General features: G+C 38.3%; 1 protein-coding gene across 1 annotated transcript in view; it reads right to left on the reverse strand.

The window, feature by feature from the left end:
- Positions 1-1,345: 1,345 nt before the first annotated feature.
- NMT2 (N-myristoyltransferase 2) overlaps positions 1,346-13,223 on the reverse strand; it is a gene marked incomplete at its 5' end in the record, with an annotated part of 13,147 nt that continues 1,269 nt past the window's right edge. Inside the window, 5 exons of the mRNA XM_009698209.1 lie at positions 1,346-2,200; positions 2,402-2,539; positions 6,690-6,857; positions 9,242-9,412; positions 13,044-13,152. Coding sequence (XP_009696511.1) covers positions 2,180-2,200; positions 2,402-2,539; positions 6,690-6,857; positions 9,242-9,412; positions 13,044-13,152 — 607 coding nt within the window. The remainder of the gene's footprint in view (positions 2,201-2,401; positions 2,540-6,689; positions 6,858-9,241; positions 9,413-13,043; positions 13,153-13,223) is intronic.

The raw sequence follows: 13,223 nt of genomic DNA on the forward strand, positions 1-13,223 counted from the left end.
ATCATTTCTCAGCATGGAGAGACCTTAGCCACGAGCACAGAGCTATGCCCTGCTGTCCCACCTCACGTTAGGCAGCAGCTCAGCAAGGATTGCTGAGGCTCTGGCTTTAGAGCCAAAGCAGAATGCACCGAGCCCCTTGGTGAACCGCCTCCTCCTCCCAGCAGGCTCCAATGCGAATGCCCAGCCAGGAAGGCACCTTCCTGCCTTTTGGGAGTTAAGAACTTAAGTCTTCAATGGAGTTGACATTAAATCCTTCTTGCTACCTCAGATACCACTACCATCGATACCATTTTCAGGCACTTAATTCTGCTCAGGCCTCACACAGGGAGTCCAAGCTCCCTCTGCACTATCTGTTATGACTGCTCCTAGCAGACAGGTGTCAGAGTGGCCAAAATCGTAAAGCCCAACTGCACCATTAGATGTCTGAAAGATCTCCTTTGAAGCCCTTTTAAATTCATGATGTCCCGAGCTGGTGAACACCCAGGGGTCAGACAAACCACGTTCAATCCCTTCCTTTGTTTGAAGGAGGTTGAATTCTTTAATCACAGAGCTGTAACGCAATAAGGGAAAGTATCACTGTCTCTAGGGCAGAATCCTCTCACCACAATTCAACAAGAAAAAGAAACCAAACCACAAACCATTCACGCATGGGAAAAGGAGAAGGAAGAAAGAAAAACCCCACTGATATAAGGAGGTGGGTAGGGCTAGCAGTTATGAAGAACAGACAAATTTATCTTCATCTAAATTGATGTTTTCAGGTACAGAATTCAACTTTCAGCAAAATCTGCTGTCAGAATTACAGGCATGTTTAAAAGGAAAGTTTACACATTTGCATTTCATGAGATATTCAAGTCACATTCAAAAGATGCTCACAGCACAGAGGCTTCACTAACCACAGTTTGGCACTTTCAGCTAGAACAGTTTCTTACCGCAGATTTGCTCGGTGCTCACGTTACTGCAGCATCCATGAGCTGAAAGAACTGCTACCATATCTAGCTATGACGCTACGCTGGGATGCATATAAAGTGCTTCAGAAGCTGCTCTGGTTGCCGAGCATTCATGAGGGAATTAAAACAGCTCTCCCCAACAACAATCAGCCCTCCTACATTTCAGGAAGTGCAGTACAGAAACTTCCAAGGACTGAGGGTAGAGCTTTTCTCTTCTGCTTACCAGCCACATATATAGCAAAACTTCTTGTTCCAAAGTCAGGATAAAAACACTACCAGGAACAATTTATGAATACGTATTTACACAAGATACTTTTCATTAGAATTACAGACTTCATAGGAAATCAAAGTAGACAAAGGAATATGTGCAATTTCGCAGAAGCGTTGAAAACATTCAAACTATAAATATCCTGATAGCACTACTAAAATTCTTAGTTTTACACACAGGCTGATGTTATTCTACTGAGGAAAAACTAAGGTTTTGTGCCACAACTGTAAATCAAGTACAGTAATGTATTATCATTCCGGCAACATAGGTAACACCTGCACTGAACAGTGCGATACTGTTAAATCAATCCACTGATCTATTGAAGATCAAAGTACAAATCTGTATTTTTATTGATTTGGCAGCGTTGCTTATGGAGAAACAAATGCACTAGTTAAACCAGTACATTGTCATACTGCTCCAGTTACAAAAACATCCAGGACTTTCATAGAGCTACAAACGTATCGTACTCCAGGATTTTACCCCAAATGATGATATCCATGTGAAGTAAATAAGCAAAGATACTCAAGTTTGTATCCTTCATTCTGTTACACTGACATACATACACCACCACTTAATAAATAGAAATGCAGCAGTTCATCCACATAATAGCAAATATTTTTGTACCCTAATCCACCACTGAAGTTCAGTTTGTACAAAACAGTCTTTTCTACAGAGTGGAAAAAAAATACCTTCTTCTCATCAAGGTGCAAGCTAAGCTTTTAAACTTAAATGAATGTGCTTTTTTTCTTTTCATGGACAATAAAAGAGTTTCATGGACCTTCTGATCTATCTGAAAATGCATAAATTTGGTCACATATGGATGTCTTCATTGTTCAGGTTTAATGGACAATTTCAGTATCACTGACGTTGTGCTTTTACTCCTCTTGAACAACACTGTTCCAAGAGTTATGGAGATCAAATTAACTCAAATGATGACCTCAGAGTTCTAGAAACATAAGTGTCCTCATTGTAATACAAGACCAACCTAAAGGAAGAAGAAAAATACAGGATTTTAGTTCAAGTATGCCAATAAATCTAAACATTGTTAGTTTTCTGGACCTCAATCATGGATCTTAAATATGACCAATTTAAGAAGTTACTTTAAAAGTTCTGCCCATTTTGGCCAATGTAGATTAATGTACTATTATACCTAACAGAATTCAGAAGCTCTTTTTTTCTCCCTTACCTTTTCGGATTCCATGCCAGGACACCTCCAGTTGTACAAATAATACTGCAAATTTCCGTCTCCAATCCCAAACTTGAGTTTTTCCAGGAATGTTTTGTTTTCCATTAAGTCTAGTGCATTGAACACATCAAATCCTTTCTGGCAATAGCAAAACATTTTTTAAATTTTACTTTTTAAAGTTTCAAATGACACACAAATGATACTTTACACAGTGGCATACAATATCCAAGAGACTAGTCTAATTAAGTGGAAAAAAAGACAAGGGAATAAATCTTCCCTTTTAATTAGGTGTACACACAAAGAAATTTTCGCAATAGAAAGTGAAGTATAGGGCACAACTTTGCTTGAAGATTATCTCCAAAAGGGTAGGAATTTTAAAGCCACTTGCAGGGGTAAAGGTCTGAAGAGTCCCTAAAGCATTATCCATTATTTTATCCTTATAGATATGCATTTTTTAGTCACATACAGTGTTGACACACATGGCCTATTCCAGCTAAAGCATACAGCTAATGGTGTTTTTCAGCCATTTATCATTCTGTTAATGACAAACATTGTATTCTTGTGATTTGGTCCTTTTCTGAAATGCCACGGTCTTTAGAACTCCGATCTTTCATGTGTTACCCTCCCTCCCCTACTCATGCACCCTCCACCAACTCCTCTTTTCATCAGCCTCCCAAATTCACCACTCAAAGAGCCATTTTGCTCTCAGAATAGCCACAGAGCCGAATTAGTCTCGGGGTTTTGTGTGGCAACACAAACATACTCAAATCCCAACTCACTGTAAACTCTTAAGCAGCAACATAAAAACAAGGTCAGTCAAGCCATCACAGCAACAATCATCATGTATAAATAGATGAATTTTCCTGGGGCTCTGGATGTAAAGTCCATTTATTTGCAATTAACTGCAAGGGAGTCTGACCTAAGGTCTTGGAGTCTTAACAACATAAAGGCAGTGCACCAGCAGGACCTTCTATACCCTAAGATAAAAGTAAGTTACAAAACAATAATGATCAGTTACTTAAGCACAAGAAGATGCTAAGGAACATTCCTTACTCCGTATAAAAACTGGATGTATTTTTTTTCTTTTAAATAAGCACCTCATATCAGGAAAAAAGGGGGTTGAACAAAAAGAGCATTTTAAGCTCTCCATCAGTTTAGGACTATTTAAAAGTAACTCACAAAGCACAGTCAGTTTAGTAAGGCTCCCCACTACATTACACAAAGATCATTCTGTGTGCACATGAAGCTATGCTAAGTTAAATGTGCTGTGAAAAACACACAAGAACAAGAAAAATAAGGTGGCAAGGATTTGACACCTGGCATCTAAAGAAGTAAATTTTTTAATATTCTAAGTTAGTAATAGACAGTAACAGAAATCTTAGAAAGCAGGAAGGGAAGTGGAGGAAAACAGAGACACACCATATGTGCAAACACACTAATGAAGCTCTGCAATTAAGCACTCAAAATTCAAATAAATGATAAAGTCTACAGATGTAGTTTTAATTCAATATCTAAACATCAGCAGATTAGGTTCAGCTTAATATCTTCTGAGAGGTATAAAAAAGTTCCTGTTCAAAGATACTTGCTCCACAGCTCTGAGAGACCATTAGAGCAGACTCAGAAGTGAACTTCTTCCCTGTTTATAAGCTCTCTCCTGTTCTAGGTCTAGAAACTTAGTGTCAGCTTCAACAATAAAATACGCAGGGTTTTGGCAGGGATTATCCTGCTGCAAAATCCCACTCTATTCATGAAAAATACACGGAATTCCAAATTTTCAGTTTTGCTTTAGAGGTCAGGTATTTTGTTCTACAATTGCCAAGATTTTACTAGACTTAGAACCAAGCTAATTTTATACACTTTAATATGAAGATTAAAAAAAAAAAATCAACATTAAACTGATATGCAAACCCTGAAAGCAATTTGCCAAGCTGAATTTGTACCTCCAAAGTGCATTCTTTGGGAGTAAAAGTACAGAAGGGACAATGGTGGGTTGTCACCAGCCAAGAGCCAAACACGCACCCAGCCTTTTGCTCACTCCTCTCCCATGGGATGGGGAGAAAGTAGAAGGAAGGCAAAGCAGCTTGTGAATTGAAATGAGAAAGCAAAAGCTGCATGCACAAGCAAAGCAAAAAGAGGAATTCATTCACTACCTCCCATCGACAGGCAGATGTCAAGCCACTTCCTGGAAAACAAGGTCTCAACATGCATAACGGTTGTGTGGGAAGGTAAGTGCCATAACCAGAAGCATTCCCCCTTCCTCCTCCTTTCCTTCAGCCTTTATGGCGCATCACAACATCATATGGTGTGGAATATCCCTTTGGTCAGCTGGAGTCAGCTGTCCTGGCTCTGTCCCCTCCCAACTTCTTGCCCACCCTCCGCCTGCTCACCGGGGCTAAAAGAGAGAAAGCCTTGAGGCTCTGCAAGCACTGTTCAGCAACAGCCAAAACACGGGTGTGTTATCAGCCCTGTTTTAGTCACAAATACAAAGCACAGCACCATATGGGCTGCTACGAAGAAAGTTAACTCCCTCCCAGCCAGACCCAGTACATTTGTAAACAAAAAGCTCTAAACAGGACTACATTTATTAATTCTCTTCCCTTGCCTCACTTCTCCCCATCTAAAAGTCCAAGTGCCAGATTTGCAAATGTAATTAGGCATCTAATGATGCAGACAGGCCCAGTAGGTACTTTGGAAATCCACAAGCACCTAAATCCCAGTCTTCTAACTATATGATCATCCATTTAAAATAAAGAATCACGTCACATTCAGAGAGAAATGTAGACAGGGGAAGGTGCAAAGCCTTGCTGTTAGACCATGCAACTGCTATCTTACCCATTCTGTCTGTGGCCCAGCGAGTGGCCAGCCACTCAGCTCCCTATGTCACACTTCAAATGCAGACCACGGTTTATTCCCTTTTCCACTTTGACTTCTAAGAATAAGTAGTAATATTATTTTTAGCCACTTCTGAAAATTATACTGGCCACTTTCCTGTATCTTCATATATCTTAATAACTTTCAAAATCTGTCTCTGAACTTCCTTTGGTATTATTCTGGAGCCTGAATAATGGGGTTCTATATTTCCCATGACTATCCAGGGATTTGCCTTGCCAAATAGTTATTCAACTCAATACTGCTTATAGGTTAACAAGCCTCAGCAAGCAGTTCACGTCATAGGTATCAGCTCAGCTGCGGCGCTGCACGAACATGGCTGAGACGGACAAGTTGAAGACTCTGTGGCTGCTTTCATGCAGCCTGAAATCTGAATAGATACAGCCTTTGCAGACCATCACTGGCTTCACACAGAATCAACACAGAAATCCCTGTGCCACATGCAGTGCAGACGGCTCTGAACATGGTCGGCTGGAGCACAGCTAGCACTTGCTTGTGAGCACTCATCTGGTAGGTGTAACACCACAAGCAGTGGGGCAGCAACACGTCACCTGGGAGGGGCAAGCTTCAAGCATGAGTAGCAGAAAACATGCCTATGCTCTGCAGCATGTTGGGAATGGTTGCTAGAATGGATATCATGGACTGGATGAAGCCTGTGCAGTGCTGTGAATTGCCAGGGCTAAATAGGTCTCTGAGAATTCATTCAGAGTGCTGGGATGTGCATCACCTACACAACTCCGAACCACGGACTACATTGCCATTGGTGTTTGCACTGCACTCCCATGAAACCCTGATGATTAAGGGCTGAGCGTTAGTTTTTCATCAGACAGCACTAAAATCTTACAATTCTTATGTTTAAAATCTTCATTTATAGTCTCTTCCCTTCCATTCAAGTAAACCGTGTATCAGTGTAATTCCATGCATGTAGGTGTGCTTAAAAGCTACATGACATCACCTACAGAGCTTTACAGGCAGCAATTAGTAACCAGATAAAAGTGATAAAGCTTGCACAAATAAGGTTTTACATTCTGTAGAAATAAAAAATCGTTTAAACAAAGACTTATTTAATAGAATTATTAACCCATTTCCAAGCGAAACTATTTTAGTGATACTTTCCATTCTTCTGGTACTTAGTGAATATGGTCATCAGCATACTCTTGGATGTTTACACAGTTCAAGCTTTTGCAAACACTTGATCTTCATGCACTTGTCATTCCCTAGCATCACTCAAAGTAAAAAGGAAAAAAAAAAAAAGTCTCATCAACTGCACCCTGTGCTGCAGACAGTAAAAAAAAACAGAATGCAATGGCATGAATAAATTGCTGCCAGTTCTTATCTTGCCACCACTCCTAAGAATACTTTTGTGAAAGAAGCAGATGCAAAAAACCCCACAACTTACCAATTTAGCTATAATGAGTGCATCATTCATTAAGTCCAAGAGGGGGGTCTCTGTATGAATATTGTAAAAGGAGTAGGCAGCTTTGAGGCTTTTATGAACAGGATGGTGCATCACTGTTGAAGGTAATGTGTAGAAACTCAGGAAGTCTGTTAAAATACCATTTGAGCCCTACAAAAAAAATAGAAATTAATTAGTAAGAAGTAACTGCCCAGTTATTGGTTAGGCTAACATGGTAGTTCTACAGAAAGTAAGTACTAAATGCAGACAGTTTTGCACACAGTAAGTACTATGGTATAGCAGGTAATCTTGGCTAAGATTTGAAGAAACTAAATTCTTGCCAGAAAGACTTATCTATACATCAAAGTGAGACCGAAGCCTGAAACAGTCCCTTCAGAAAAGGAAACAAACATTTAGATTTTTGTAGTCTATTACACCAACAACAATTTTCTCAGCTTTCTAAAAACAGAAAAAAAATATCCTGTGCTATATATAATGTAAATATACAAAGCATATTTAAATCATCTCTAGTGATTATTAATCAATAAGCAGCTAATAAAGTTTAACCATCTTCAAGAGTGTAGATTAGTAGGAAATGTGAAAAAATGACATGGGTTATGACTGACATGCTGAGCACAAAAAAACCCATCCAGATTTTCACTCCTATTCTGACTGGGTCTCCTGATACCTCCAACAAGATAAAGCAAAGGAGACACACAAATGCTTGTTCTTGCTTGTTTGCTTTATTTTTGAATGACTGGTGCTCACTATTTTGAGCTCAATGAAGGATCACACAGGGATCCTTAAATTGATAGTACTTCTACAGTAAAAACTAAGAGTTGAACCCATCACGTGCAAAAAAGCTATTGTTTTAGAGATAAAATAACAACAAGTAACAGAAAAGTTGTCACTCACTAAATTCAGTAAGGATGATGAAAATATTCATTCAGGAATTATACATTTTATTTTATACATTATATACATTATATATTATTTTTAACATTTTAGCTCTGCACATTACAAAGATGACTTAAAAATATGACACTGATTTCTCCAGGTCACACAGATCTTACAAAGATTTTAAGCACTAACAAACCTACATTTTGTATAGTGAAAAACTAATTCAAGAGATGGTATAAAACAAGCAAGTGAAGACTGCACTGTTCAGTTAAAATGGCACTGTCAGTGGCACACTGATGCTGATCCTGGTGCTTGTGGACTCCTCTGTAGGCTTCAACTCGTCAAGAAAGCCAAAAACCAACCCAGGGAGTGGGGTGGGGGGAAGAAGAGAGGGTTGAGAAAGAAGGAGGGACAATAAATTAAATTAGACCATGGAGGAGTCCAGTGAGCACTAGACCCACTACAAAGTAAGCAAAAAGTTACGCTTGGACAATGACAACCAATGAACAGGACCTCTCATCTCCAGCAGCACTAAATTCAGCTGAGACTCCTGCACCAGTTCAGGTTGCAGTGCAGGAACACTTAGCTTCAAACCTGCAGCTTCCGTGAGGAGCTGGTAGGTTTAAGGATCTTAGTGCTGATCATTTTCAAATAACCTTATCACTTTAAACAAAGTAATACACTATCTAAATACAATGTCTGCAACTGATTCAGCACGGACTCAAAGGGAAGAGTGCATCTTTCTCCACCAGCTGTATCACAGCTATTCCAATCACACCTTGGAGATTTCCAATCCAAATGCTAATCTATTCCTGCACTGCTTATTTTGTGAGAAGTGTTGTGAGCCACAGGCTGGAGGGTGGGGGTGGTAGGATGAGGAGGAAAGAATAAGTGGTAGGAACACATGATGCTCTCCATCTTGTTAGTGGACAGAGATAATTTTCAAGATAATTGAACTCCTAGCTGACAGAAATTCATGACAGCACCAAGGGATGTTAGCTTTTACTTCTCTATTTTACATATACTCATGTTTATATGTGTGTATATATACACATACAAATTCACACATACACACACTCACACTCTTTTACTGGAAAAAAAGTATTTTACTGAAGCAGACCATCAAAAAACATAATTCCCCCAGCAGATGCCCTAAAATCGGTTTTAAAAATGAAGAATTTTGAACTGGTATATGGCAGAAACTTAGACACCTGAGAGAATGATACTGAATTCAAACCAAATCCTTATCTCACTCATTGTATTGTTCTTCCTTTTCTCTAGGAAAGGAGATTTGAAGACCACTGCTTATTATCATGTCATAACTCTATGGAAAAAAATGGAAGAATGCAGATGGAAGGGTTGTCTTTAAAATATGTAAGGATCTTTGCTGTAATATTTCCAAGATAATAATGTTTTCAGATTTCAAAATTCTTCTTTAAAATATCCTGTTATAAGAGCACTGCAGTTTATCACAACCAAACATCTTCTCATTAACAGAATGCAATACAAAGAACAAAGCTTGGAATTGTGGTATCAACTTCTATCTATAGCACACATTTTTTGAGCTGTCTGCATTTCAAAAACTTGATGTTGATATGAACTTTTGTAAGTGGCATTCACATATACATTAATGAAGTAGTTACGGCATGTTTTACCTCTACTACATAAGTGTCAATAATATGATCCCGAGGCAGGAACCAGTGGGCTACCTCTTCTTCATCCATCACAGGAGCAAGATTAAACTGTTTCAAGTAAGTGTTGATTAATTCTTGTACTGCTTTAGTATCTTTTTGTTCCATTGGTCTCAAACCTGAAGTCTTTGTGGCCTTATTGTAACAAAAGAAAAATAAATGTTAAGATGTTGAAAGGAAAACTGCATACACAGCAAAGGCTGAAAGTAGGTTGCAGAGTCACTCCATTTGTTACAATGCATTCATTATTAGCCTACTTTACCCCAGCCACCTAATTCATTATGCTATTTTACAAACGCCTTTCAATCAGAATTCCCTCTCTTCTAATTACTGAGACAGTCTGGGGCACTTCAATCTTTCTATTTCATTATTGAAACAACTTCATTTCTCCAGAGAAAGCGATACCATTGCCAACAGTCTAGACTTCATGCATTTTGTATTATTATCTTTTTTTTTTTTTCCAGGTCAGTCTTTATTTCTTATCTTCCTCTAAACTACCTACGGCCCAGACACAGAAACAAAACATAAAGCAACTTGCATATCAGAAGTTCATCTGCAAATAAGAACACTTGCAATTCAAACTTATGAAAATTACAGTCAAGCTACAAACTAAAGTCAGCTGATAATTAGAAATTATTTAACAAAAAAGTTCCACCTGTTCTTAACACTCGCAAATTCCCTTGCTAACTCAAATTTCTATACAAGCACAACTGCTTTTCTGTTAACAAGAAAGCTTCTCATAACTTACAGCTGCCTGACATTAAAAACCCACAATATTTTAACAAATAAAGTTATTTATTTAACTTTAAACATCAGAAGAGGAAAAAATAATTTTCCAGTACTATGCAATTAATGTTTAAACAAGCAAAGGTGATTAAAGATTTCTCCCCAGCTTTTTTTAGCTTTCCTGAATATTTCCTGTTAAGAGAGGCTAAGGCTTGCTCTCTTCAGGGCTCATTTATCCTGCTTCAGCTGTCTGAGCTACACACTTGGGCACATATCACATTAATCATAGCAAAGTCAATTGCAAGAGCAGCTAGGTAGAGACTTGATTACTGGAAACCTGAAATTAGTGTAGCTGATTATGTTCTGCTCAAAAGGCATTATTCTGGAGGAAGGATTTATCCACATACTCTGGGAGTCAGCAGCCAGATGAAAAATCAAGGCATATTTTGCCACAGCTCTGGTCTGTGTATTACATTTTAAACTTCCTGCTCTCCTGAGCAGCCTGGGACTATGGTTTGCCTCCACAACAGTGCATCATTTGGATTTTTAAATGCTCTAAATCCATAAGGGCATTGACCTGACATCAACATGACACTTCCTATGCTGTATTTCATTCACAACTTCCTTATGAACTACAAGGTAAAAGGTTAAGTTCGGCTCCTTCCAAGCCTTCCTCCTTCTTCTAAAGCCATACACTGGAGCAGGATGGGAGGAAAAGCAGCTGTGCTGGAACTTCTTTGTCCTCCAGAAACGCTCAGAATGGCCACCAGAAAATTATTATCTGCAGCCCCAGAAGCAAGGGAAAGTGTACAGAACTGGGCTAGAACTTGCTTCTCTGCTCCATGTATCAAGCCGCATTGGGCATATATTCCTGCAAGTATCCTGGCTCAGAATCTCAATCAGTCAGGAAAGGACATACAGAGACAAACATGCTTCTGTCCTTATTCCAAACACAGCCAAAATTTACGTCTTTCAGAAAACTCTTTGCTCAAGAGATTAAACACTTCAGAAAAAAAAAAATTATGTTCATAAGTACATGCACAAATGCAGCCTTCAGTGTGGGTGGTATTTATTAATTATGGTATTTATTATTTCTGAAAATCTTTTTAATTCAGACTGTTTAAGTGATTAGGAATGATTAACTCCTCTTAAAGGGAGATGAGCTCCCAGTGGCAATGCTATTCCAAGGACGCTAAGAACAGAGGTTAAAACGCAAGAAACAGTGTTTGGTGCTGAGGGACAGGACAGTATGGCCTGAATGAACAAACCTGTGTGACAGTACTGTTTATGATAACAGCCTGAAACTGAGAATAAAGATCCTCAATAGCACTTAAACCCTTTTTTAGGAAAAACACTCCAGAAGAACCCAAAGCACAAAACCTAAAGAGAAAAAATTAGCACAAAGATTAAAGCTTTATCTTCCATGGGAGAAGCTCCCAAGTCCAATCTAAAAATAAACAAACATCTGAGGCACATGGACTCCTACATCACTTCGTTTTAAAAGCTGATTTTCAAAGCACCTATTTTCTATTTGCACATCTCTGTACAATATGTTTGCCTTAGCTATATTTTATGAATGAGATATGATGTATTCTTTGTTTTCCATAATTTATTTTTCTGTTGAAATCTGGGTTTTACGACAAAGGAAGATGATCAGGGTACAACTGCTGTTGTTTCTAATGATTCTCTGTAGTTACACTTTTTGTACTGTAAGTAAGATCCCTATTCTTTAAACTGTTCTTTTCCTGTATTGTTTCCATGAGAAACAGTACTAGAGTTGCCACCAAAACTTATATTTGAAATTGTCTACTGCACTTTTTTAGACTATTAAAAATGCCTTCAAGATTTGATGGAACCTATATTTAGCTCTCTAAGATTAAAACCTAATTAATTTGGTTATTAATTCTTAAGCTCTGAAAACTGCTGCCCTACACACAAGGGAGAATCAGCATGTGCAGGCACAGGTAGCAAGTAGGCAGCTCAGGAGTTCAAAACAAGCCATGGCACGTGCTTTATACAGAGGCGTGCTTAGTGTATTAAATATATTAGCAGTAAGAGAACCTGCAGCATCAAGGTAAATATAATCAATGGACACAATTCTCCAAAGTCAGAGAAATCATTACAAAGTACTACAAGTAAGGAAAAAAGCCTTTTTTTTTAAAAAAAAACGAAAAGGGAGGGTTTGTTTAAATAAAAAGAGGTTTACTGATACAGTACAAGTAAAGGATATAAGGATATTCTGCAATCCCTCCAAACAGAAAGGTAGCTTTTACAAGCAAAGAAACTGTTTTCAATCATAAAGCTTAGACTAGCTTCTACAGGCTAATAATTACAGCCATGAGATTTTTTTAATAGTACAGATGAGACTACTTACAGTGACTTGCCCTGTCACGGAAATGCATCCTAAGGGTTTTTGCCAGCTTAACTATTAGCTGCAAACATGAGAAAAAATATTTTTAACTAACCTAGCTATGCCAGAACTTTTTTTTTTCCTGCTAGACCATGCAAATAAACAGTAGACAACATACTGAGGTGGTTTTTGCTGAGTCTGTTCATTGTAGAAGAACAACATTCTCTGACAGAACAGGAAAAGCTGTGAATTAGAGTGGAATCAACAATCCCACTGTACTCAGCCAACTTTCTGATGGACTTCTCTGAGCATTTTAAGACATGAACTGTTAATTTTCTGTTCCAGTAATCTTTTATCAGATTAATGATACCAGGAATAGTCTTAAGTATCTTCAGCTCAAGCCCACATGTTCATGAAGTCAAGGTTTCTCTTTTTTCTTTGTTTCTTTAAGGCTTTTAGGTCAAAATTTGTATTTTCTCCATACACAGATCTACATTTCCAGCAATAGTCTCTTCTGTTTAGTATAGCCGTTAAGGTCTTTTTCATCAGCCAGAGATGTTTTGGGTTTTTTTTTTAATGTCCTGCATGCACTGCCTTTCCACAGAAAAGCCTGTACTGTCAGAGACAGATGGAAGATTATTTTGGGCCTCACAATAACTGTGGGGATTCTCTAGAAGTCATACTGCTTACATCAGGAAGTCTGTAGAGCTTCATTGTTCTTTGTAGAGTCATGTTTCTACTCAAATGTGAAAATTTCACCTCCACCAATTTTCTTGGATTCAGCGATCGATGCCAATACCTGGAAATAAAATTAGTAATGAGATTAGATAGTATTTTAAGTGTTAGTTTTACTGGCATCCATTTCCCTAC

The sequence above is a fragment of the Cariama cristata genome, unplaced genomic scaffold (assembly GCF_000690535.1).
Source record: "Cariama cristata isolate BGI_N322 unplaced genomic scaffold, ASM69053v1 scaffold14084, whole genome shotgun sequence".
In the NCBI taxonomy this organism is placed as follows: domain Eukaryota; kingdom Metazoa; phylum Chordata; class Aves; order Cariamiformes; family Cariamidae; genus Cariama; species Cariama cristata.